The 9,986-nt window shown below is 32.1% G+C and overlaps 1 protein-coding gene across 1 annotated transcript; it reads right to left on the reverse strand.

Moving 5' to 3' along the window:
• Positions 1-4,770: 4,770 nt before the first annotated feature.
• Positions 4,771-8,628, reverse strand: LOC136061195 (polygalacturonase At1g48100). The gene is made up of 6 exons (XM_065761560.1): positions 8,374-8,628; positions 8,076-8,207; positions 6,806-6,952; positions 6,659-6,685; positions 6,358-6,565; positions 4,771-4,967 (listed from the first exon to the last, which is right to left on the reverse strand). The coding sequence occupies exons 1-6, from the start codon at positions 8,626-8,628 to the stop codon at positions 4,771-4,773; spliced, it is 966 nt and encodes a 321-aa protein (XP_065617632.1).
• Between the last annotated feature and the right edge of the window lie 1,358 nt (positions 8,629-9,986).

A 9,986-nucleotide genomic window follows, 5' to 3' on the forward strand; every position in this document is an offset into this window, starting at 1 on the left:
TAATACGGTTTTGGTGGAACCCAAAATCAAGAGAGGGACAATACTTGACCCTAATGGCGTGGTCGTCCTTATGTTGGCCTCAGAAGGAAGGAGGTTTGGGCTTTAGGAAGGCGTGGGATTTCAACCAAGCTCTTCTTTTCAAATTGGCTTGGTGGACACTGTTAGAAAAAAAAACTGTCTTTGTGTTAAGTTATTGAGAGCAAAATATAAGGTTAGATCCAACTGGTTGAACCACCAAACAGCGAGTAGCTCATCTCCCACTTGGAGAAGCATTGAAGGTACAAAACATCTTATGGCTCAAAGTGCTTGCTTTCAAGTTGGTAATGGGAATTCTATTAGAACCTAGTTGGATTTGTGGATTCCTGATATACCTTCTTTCATCCTTCGCCCAAAGGAAGGCTCTAATCCAGACAGTGCACTGATTGTATCTCAACTCATTAATCCAAGTCATAGAAGGTGGGACTGTCATAAGCTCAGAAACTTATTTTATGAACAAACTGTCAAAGCTATTTAGAGAATTTCTATTTCCTTTCACTCACAAGCAGACAAGTGGATATGGACTGCCACTTCTAATGGGCAAATATCAATGAAATCAGCTTATTGGCTTGGCCGGAGAGAGAACCCACCTACTAGTCAAGATGTGTCTAGGGGAGAAATTTGGAAAACCAAGATACATGAGAGACTAAAAATGCGTTTATGGAGGATTGTAGCAAATTGTCTCCCTACTAAATCCTTTTTGGCTAGATATATAAATATTGGAGACACGTCCTGCTCAAATGTGGCATGGAAGAAGAGACTAGTCTCCATTTATTTGTTATGTGCCTATTGACTATAGCTATTTGGTTTAACAGCCATTGGGGGTTCAGGTTTGATGGTTTGGGTCTCTCTTCCTCCTCCCAATTCATTCAAACCTTAATCTCCCCTCCGGATTCAGTTGGGCTGAATTCAATTAGTAAGGCAGAGTTTTTACTGTATGGTGGAGTGATATGTGATGTGGTTTGGAAGTTAAGAAACCAAGTTCAATTTGAGGGAGTATCTCCAAATTTGGATGGGATTTTGTTAAAGATATCCAGATCTGTTGCAGAGTTATTAAAGGTTCTTGATATCCCGATGGGGTCAACAAGTAATAGGATCCAATCAGCTTGGTCTAAACTAGATAGGGACACTATTAAGATCAATGTAGATGCTGCTTGCAACACTGTGAGTTCATCCATTGCAGTTGTAGCTAGAGATTGGAGAGGGGAAGTGGTGTTTGCTTGTTCTAAAAGAGTGAACACTACACTCCCTCTCCAAGCAGAGGTTGTAGCTATAATCTAGGCCCTTAACTTGGCGGCAAACTTAGTTGTTGACTCCATTTCCATCGAGAGTGACTTAAAGTCCTGCATTGATGCACTGAGTTGTCCTAACTGTGATGTTCCTTGGAGAATAAAAACCATATGCTCTGATGTTTTAGCCTTAAAATTGAATTTCACTAATTGTAGATTCAGTTGGGTGGCTAGAGAAGCAAATGTTGTTGCTCATGTTTTAGCCAAGTGGTCTTTGTCAAACAACTACGTTGGCTCTTTTGATGTGGGGTTGGGGCCTCCTTGCTTTGTTTCTTTCTTTGCCTGTCTAGTTTTGTTTCTTGCTTAATAAAATTGCTGGTTCATCAAAAAAAAAAAAAAAAGATGCATTGCAAAACATTATGACTATTAATTAATAAGTACATGTGTGAGTCCAGTGCTAACTTATAGCATATATATTGAATGCCCAAACTGGCAAGTCATAATAAATATAAAGGTTATTTTGAACAACATAACAAATAATTTTTTTTAATGGTGTGTTTAAAAATTAACATATCATTTATTTATATTATTATGATAAAAAAAAATTCTAAACTAATTTGGAAGAAAGTTCCTCCAATCCATTACTTGCACAACTTATAAAATTATCCGCGTGCATTTTAGTCGCATAACTTGTTTAAATAATTTAATGGATCATGTGATTTAATATGCATATAATTTTATAAACTATTACATAATAAGTTGGAAATAATTGCTCCAAAACACTATCAAAAAAGAAAGAAAATAAAATAGAATGTATTTTTAAACCTGCCAAGTCTTTATTCTGACTCCAGTGTATAATTTTTGGTTTTATTTTTAGTTAAAGTTTTTTTTTTAAATTAAGAAATAAATATAAAATATTAAATTAAGGCCAAAATGACGCCGTTTTAGGGGTCTTAGTAACAATGGTGAATGGCAAGTTAATGGACAATTAAATTGAGGAGTTTTGAAACTTTGAAAACTGAAATAAACGAATACAAACTTAGGAAACTGAAATGAAAAGTAGTGAAACTATTTTCTGACAGTTCCAAGACCTAATGTTCTAGAGAAGTACTGAGCCTGACCTTCCAAGATGCATTGCAAAAAATAATGAAACTATTTTCTAATGATTCATGGAAACTTTTACTGAAGTACCAGGAAACGTAAAATATAACAACATGCTAGCAAGGGGAGAGTTTATTTGGATGGAAGAGAGTGAGATCTAATATGTGCATATTTTTGTAGAAGGGTTTTTTAGAGGCTAAGTGATATTTTAGAAGCTCTGAAGGAGGCAGGATAGAGTCATCATTGTTGGGTTATAGATTGACCACAGTTAATTAATTCAATTACTCAAGTTGATTAATTATTTAGATTTTATGCAAATATCATGAAGGCACCAACAAATCACAATTCTAATCTAGAGTGTAGTGAAAATTAAATTTGATACAGTGATTTGTTGATTGATGGAGAAAATCTTCACAAGACAAAAATCTCACCGGGTGAATTTCAAGTTACCAATTTTAAGAATATGAGTTTTACATTTTAGCCCAAAAAAAATATTTTAGCCACAACTAAATATCGGTCAATGATTGTTTAACTGCTGATCTATATCAAATATAGATGATTGATACTTGATACTAATATTGTTTGATATTAACAGGTAGCATCATCCCATGAGTCAAAGTCATACTCAAAGGGATATATGAATTCCTTTGAAAAGAACTCTAGACAAGTTTTTTTTTTTTTTAATGAATTTCTCCAAAATAGTTACTGTAAGGCTTCATTAGAGTAATTACAATTACATATATTGTAATGTTAAATATAAGTGTTACGCAAGTAGCAGAAATAAAAGTTATTTAGTTGTTGGACTATAGATTTGTATAAAAGTAAATCTATACCACTTGATATAACGTGAGACACGTAAAGTTTTTGGAAAACAAATGTAAATAAAATGAAGTGGTATACATTCTTTTATATGTATATTAGCCGGCTCAAGGTATTATATTGTAGGGTCTAAGGCAACTTTTTTAAGTGAGTTCTATTCTTAAATATTAATAAAATATTTATTTAATTTTTTGTTTCTCTTTTACATTTAAAATAACTTTTTTTAGAAAAAAAATTACAAATTAAAATGAACCCATCGCATTACTCAATTACTATACAACTAAAATAAACACTATTTATTGAATGAAGTAACGAAATACTAAAAAATTATGATTGAAAATTTTAATAAAGTTATATATTTGATATCTCTAAATAAAATTTGAGTATAAATTTATTTACTAGTGTAAGATTGATGAGTTCTTTTAACATTTATGTGTGAGAGATTAAATGATTGACCCATCCAATGAAAGCAATTTTCTTTAACTGGTTTTTCTTTGATAAAAAACAACTACTTTTTATTTATTGATGAATATTTAGAGCTTAATTAATACTTCTATTGGTACAAGAATATCTCTATTAGTAAACATTTAGGGACCTTTTTTCATTGGAGGCCTTAGGCGGTTGCCTATTTGGCTCACCCATTGAACCGGCACTATGTATATATAGAAATAACAATATTGTATGCTGATCCACTTGAATCATTCATTACTTGGTGTACAGTCTAAATTAATTTGATAGGACCTTGGGTATGAGAAATAACTAATAAGCAGCACATCCGTAGAGAAATATTCAAATATTTTTTGTCTTAAGCTCAGCAAGAATCAACAGTAGACTGAGCTTTGGCGATTGGTGACTTGCCAGTTTGCAAACAATCAATTGGAGGAACAGTTGTAGTTCTTAATTCTCCATATGCTTCCCAGCAAAAAGGGTCACTTGATTGGCTTTCTTGAGCAGCTTCTAGGTTAATTGTAGCTAGAGAGACACCAGTGCATGGCACGTTGTCACTGCATGCAAAATGTACAGGTTTTACTTTGTAGGTTCCTTGTATATTTACATAGTCTATGCCTGACACTGCCACAGCTGAGCTTTCATTCTGACATTTGCTCTTATCACAGTAGTATTGGTCAATCATTATGGGAGTTTCAACTTCAGAAACTTGAATGTTGGAGAACATAATTCCTTGTACTGAGCCTGACCCTCCCTGCATTGCAAAACAATATGACTATTAATAAGTCCATGTGTGAGTCTAGTGCTAACTTATAGCATATATATTGAATGCCCAAACTGGCTAGTCATAATAAATTTAAAGGTTATTTTGAACAACATAACAAATCATTTTTTTTATTGGTGTGATTAAAAATTAACATGTCAGTTTATGATAAAAAATTTCTCTAAACCAATTTGCAAGAATTGAAGTTCCTTCAATCTACTACTTGCACAACAACTTATAAAATTATCCACATGTATTTTAGTCATATAACTTATTTAAATGATTTAATGAATCGTGTGATTTAATATACATATATAACTTTATAAACTACCCCATAAGACTGTCCAAAAATAGGAAAGAAAATGAAATGTATTTTTATACCTGCCAAGTCTTTATTCTGACTCCAGTCAGTGTATTCTGCATTTTTATGTCTCGAACGGTGACATTTGACACGCAGGCTTTAGTGTTATCCTTCCCTAGTGATCCAATGCTGATTCCATGTCCAGGTCCACAATTGACATTGTGAATGTATACATTTGAGCATCCAGTTTGTATGGAAACACAATCATCCCCTGTAGAACTCAATAGAAGTTATTCGAGTTGCCTCTATGTAGACTTGTAGAGGTGTCAAAATTTCGAAATTGTGTTTATTACTGTTATTTATCTTCCTTAAATTCATTGCTATATTCTATGATGGGAAATTTAAAGAACTCACTTATGAAGAGATTTAATCGCCCAATTATGATTGGCCTTTTTCTTCTTGACTAGGACAAAGTTATGGTTCCCCACATATGTGAATCGCACATTTGTACTTGTGTTAATATATATCCATTACCAAGGTTAGCATGCTTAATAATATTAGTCTGGATATTAATTAAATTACCTTGACTACAGATTGGTTGTCAAGGTAACATTTTCAGATCGTCCCCTAAAATTTTTTTTAAACCATTTTATTTGCTAATTAACATATTTGAACAAAAGGATCAGATTGATAGGGCGAGGGACATATTAAATTGACAAAGATTAAATTTTACGGAGTAATGTGACAATTAAAGTTCAATGAGCTAAATTCAATTTTAGCCTTTTTATTTTATGAAAATTCCAACCATCTACCTAATTAGGAATTTTTATATTGGTTTACTGACTTAATTGACATTTTCTACTTATAAAAAAAAAAATTAACATTTTATAGAAAGCACAACAATCAACATAATATGACACGCATGTAACTTTTTTAATTGCGAAGGTAATACATAAAATAATACTATCTAGATGTTATTGAAATTAAAATCAAATATATATTGACATGCATATTAATATTGATTTATGAAGTATTATTAATTAGAATATGAAAGTCCAGATTTGATACTAATTTCTTAAATATTTAACCATTAAAGACGTCAATTGAAGTTGCCCTCCACCCAATTTTTCTTTCATTCAAAAAATAAAATAAAATAAATCAACCATAAGACAATCTACAACACTAGTTTTGACTTTTGACATTGTACAATAGTTTTGGCAAAATTCTAAGTCACCATATTACACCCCATTCGTACAATTTGATGATGATGTTTGAACCTCTTTTTTTTTTTTTTTTTTTTTTTGGTTTTTCATAATTCGATACTTATAACAAGAGATGAAGATTTGAACTTTAGATATATATTTTGGTGGGAAAAACCAAGGTGCTATTTGAACTTTGATTTTATTCAAATCCGATAATTCTCATTAAAAAAAATAAGTCCATTACTAGAATAAATTGTGCTTTGTAAGTTCAAGTTGCATTGTTTGTTTGTTTTTTTGTTTTGGGGGGAGGTGGGGGGGTTACATCTTTGTTATTTTTGTGCTCGAATAGTTGACAAGGATAGTCAACCTCTTTATGTTCCTGACTCAGCCCTAGCCATTCATAGTGTTTGTGTTGTGGATAAAGATGAAACTATACCCTACTGAGAAATTTGAAATTACCACATGCAAGAGTGGTGCTGTAAATGACCACATCTTGGGAGTTCTGTAGGTGAATCCCATCTGTGTTAGGGCTATCACCAGGGGATGAAACATTTATGTCATAAACTTGAATGGTTTTGCAATTATCGAATTTGAGATGGGTCTGTTGACTATTTTGAATTGTTATGCCAGTGACTGTCACACCATCACTTCCATAAAACCTGAGTGCCTGCATATCAAAATATATATAACCAACAATATTCAAGGTCTAATATCATTGTTATATTGTGAAATGAGGATTAGTATAGGAAAATACTCTTACCGTTGGTTTGGTGCTTGGCATATTCCCCTATAGAAAAAGTCTTATAGACGTTAGAATAATTAGAATTTAGATGTGAGTGTTACTATTTAAAATTAGAAAAAGCAACGGCCTTGTTTGTTTGACTTGACATATAATGTAGAGACTTACCGAGTCACCCCACCAGACTGAACCTTGTCCGTCAATGATACCTTTACCTTTGATCGTAAACCCTTTAAGATTTGTAAAGTCTAGCCATTGTAAAAGACCTGAACCCCAAGGTTGAGAGCTTGTAGGGGCTATGATTTTGCCATCCAACTGCATGGTATTTCATAAATTAGTATTAATGTATGTGTCAATAAATAGGGATGACATTGGGAAAGGACAAGCTCAAATTATGGATATATTTGTCTCCTCTTCAAGACGGGGTTGCCATGCAGGATGAGAGCAAGGCAGGTTAGAGGCGAGATGAGTCTAAGGTATAATTTATAAAGCAAAATGAGAGAGAAAAGGGAACGACGACCATGATACGATTAATAGAGGGAAATGTTTTGAAATATGGTATACCTCTATATATGTGTGTGTGTATATATGTATATTTTTTTCTGGACGAGACATGATACAATTAATAGAGAGAAATGTTTTGAAATATGGTATACCTCTATATATGTGTGTGTATATATATATATGTATATTTTTTTCTTGACGGGACAAGATAAGGTGAGCAAAATCTACCCCCATCCCATCACCTCTTCAGACAAAGAAAATTGGTGTGAGGTGAAGAGAGGTATGGCCGGTCATGTAAGATGAGGCATTTTTATTATATCCCTTGACTTTGACCCATATATGTTGAGATGTTGCTGCCTTTCCTCCTATACTAATGAAGAAAATGAAAAAAAAAATTAAGAAAAAAGAAAAGGCAAAAGACGTAAAACAAAAATGGAAAAGGAGTGTTTTTAGTCATTACTTTTGCAGACCACTTTTGTGGACTCAAAAAGCTCTTTTCATATTCTTCTTTTTCTTTTTCTTTTTCTTTTTCTTTTTCTGACTGATAAGCTCTTGTCATCTGAAAAAATTATACATGCTATAGTATTATTATTACAAAATTAATTAATGAATATAATTATTATTACATCAACAATATAAAAAAATTAATATATTTTTTATTATTTTATATTTAAAAATCAACACATCAATTTATAAAAGTTTATACGGTAAAATTCATATAGAGTCCCTTTTGGAGTCAATTTAGCTATTTTGCTAGTAGTGCTTTGGTGACGACTTTTGGGCTTTTGGAGGTGACTCTATCATCGCTGTTCTGCTGTGGTGTGATTAATTAGAACTAATTAAGGGAGGGAGATTATCAGACACCAATAAAATGTGAGGTTGAAAATATGTACTAGCCTTTAAAAAAAAAAAACATAGACAATATGTAACTTACCTGAAAGACAATGTTTTGTTCACAACTAGACCCCGAAAAAGTGATTGGCAAGACGAAGAAAACAGACCCAGATGGAACAACCATTGTTGATGCCTCGACCTTGCAAGCTGCTACCCACGCTGCTTCAAATGCCTGCCTTGCATTAAAAGAGATTAGCATTCATTTACCACAACTGAATGAGTAATTTAAAATATATGTTGAGGGACATCGATGATAAAAAAAAATAGAAGATATATTATAATTATTCATAATGAACCATGAAGCAAAAATGTGACTCTCTTTATAAGATCATGCACACCTTTGTGTCATCAGTTTGTCCATCACCTTTAGCACCATAGTCTAATACATTAAAGATGGCTGAGCTTAACATTCTGCGGCCAGCATGGTTATAACCTTTTGGTTTCTTTACAAGCACAGAAGCTGGGACAGCCTTGCTGCTTTGCCTCCAGTACTGCCTGCCTTCTCTAGCACAGCAATTCTCAAAGCTTGAAGACCAAACAGAAAATACAATGAAAAGTATCAATGTAAGGTCTTTCAGATTAAACCTATTCATTTTGGAGAGAGAGAGAGAGAGAGAGATGAGGGACACAATGTCAATAGCCTTAAAGAAATAATTTTATATGCTTAATGAATCTCTTACATTATTTGGGTTTATATTTATAGGTGCAAAGCTTGAGGCACTATGCACACATGAGCTAGTAGCGGGTAGACTTTGTTCATTATTCTAAGCTGTCTTTCTTTTCATTATTTGTATGTTTGATGCTTAGTGACTTGCTGATTTGAAAAAAGTTTACATCTAAATTGGTTTGGAGGAATATTCTTCAAACCCATTACATAGTGATTGATCTACATGTTTTTTTAACTCATATATATCACATACTTATTAAGAGGTGAAGTTGTTCGTTTTATGAGTCCCAAAGTAATGTATTCTATGATCATTAGGCATTTATTGTGATTGTTTTTGTACATAGAATTTGAATATAAATTTTCTGTGCTATTTTTTATGTTCCATCGTTCAAAGAAAATATGATATGTCAATATTTTAATTAAGGATTATAAAATAGAATGAAATTTGAATTTAATTAAAATATGTATATATTAGAATAATTACATATATGTTGTTCTTACAATAATTTGGTGGTACAATATGATATGATGTCTCCAGTCTCAAAAATTAGTCAACCCGCTAATTAGGGGTACAATATGTTGATTTCACATTGCACTTCCATCATTTGCTTGTCTGATATTCTCTTATTACTATCATAATAGTGTGGCCGCAACACATTTCAAGTCTGGATGATTTAAATCTCCAATCAGCGTGAGTGATCTCATCTTAAGTTTTAGCTATTTTGGATCAAGGCATAAATAATTAATTATGGTCAGAGAATTTTACTGTGTTTTTTACCATTTTCCTTCAAAGTATATATACTCAGGTTTTGTCTAGGGGGATTTTTAGAAATGTATTATGTATTTGTCCCTTACATAAATATTATATAAAATTAATTTTGTATTTTGTAGATTTATAATGTTAAAAAGTTTATAAAAAAAAAAACTTAAATAGAGAATATTGAATTTGAAATCCCGCCTAAAAAAAAACACACAAACACATTTGATATACACCATAAATGGGGGAAGAAGCATTCGAACAATATACGCAATATAAGTTAAAGTTAGATGAGATGTAACTTGAAACTATATTTATAAAATTGAACATTGTTACATAAGTTTTTAAAACTTCACAATTTTACATGTAACTAGAATTAATGATGAAATCTTAATAGATTCTAAGGGTTTTTAAGATGAAAAGGGTTACTTTTTCTTATTATTACTTTAACTTTTTGTACACGTTAAATCGTATATCTGACTTTGAGATACATGCACATTCGTATTGGTTACTTTTTCTTATTATTA

This window comes from Quercus suber, unplaced genomic scaffold, assembly GCF_002906115.3.
Source record: "Quercus suber isolate HL8 unplaced genomic scaffold, Cork oak 2.0 scaffold_419, whole genome shotgun sequence".
Taxonomy (NCBI): domain Eukaryota; kingdom Viridiplantae; phylum Streptophyta; class Magnoliopsida; order Fagales; family Fagaceae; genus Quercus; species Quercus suber.

Bases quoted from the DNA above. Each gene is read 5' to 3' on its own strand.
- LOC136061195 (XM_065761560.1), bottom strand. From the start codon at position 8,628: ATGAATAGGTTTAATCTGAAAGACCTTACATTGATACTTTTCATTGTA. The intron at 8,208-8,373 runs GTGTGCATGATC...AATGCAAGGCAG, and splicing joins GACAAACTGATGACACAAAG to GCATTTGAAGCAGCGTGGGT. The intron at 6,953-8,075 runs GTAAGTTACATA...AATACCATGCAG, and splicing joins AACAAAACATTGTCTTTCAG to TTGGATGGCAAAATCATAGC.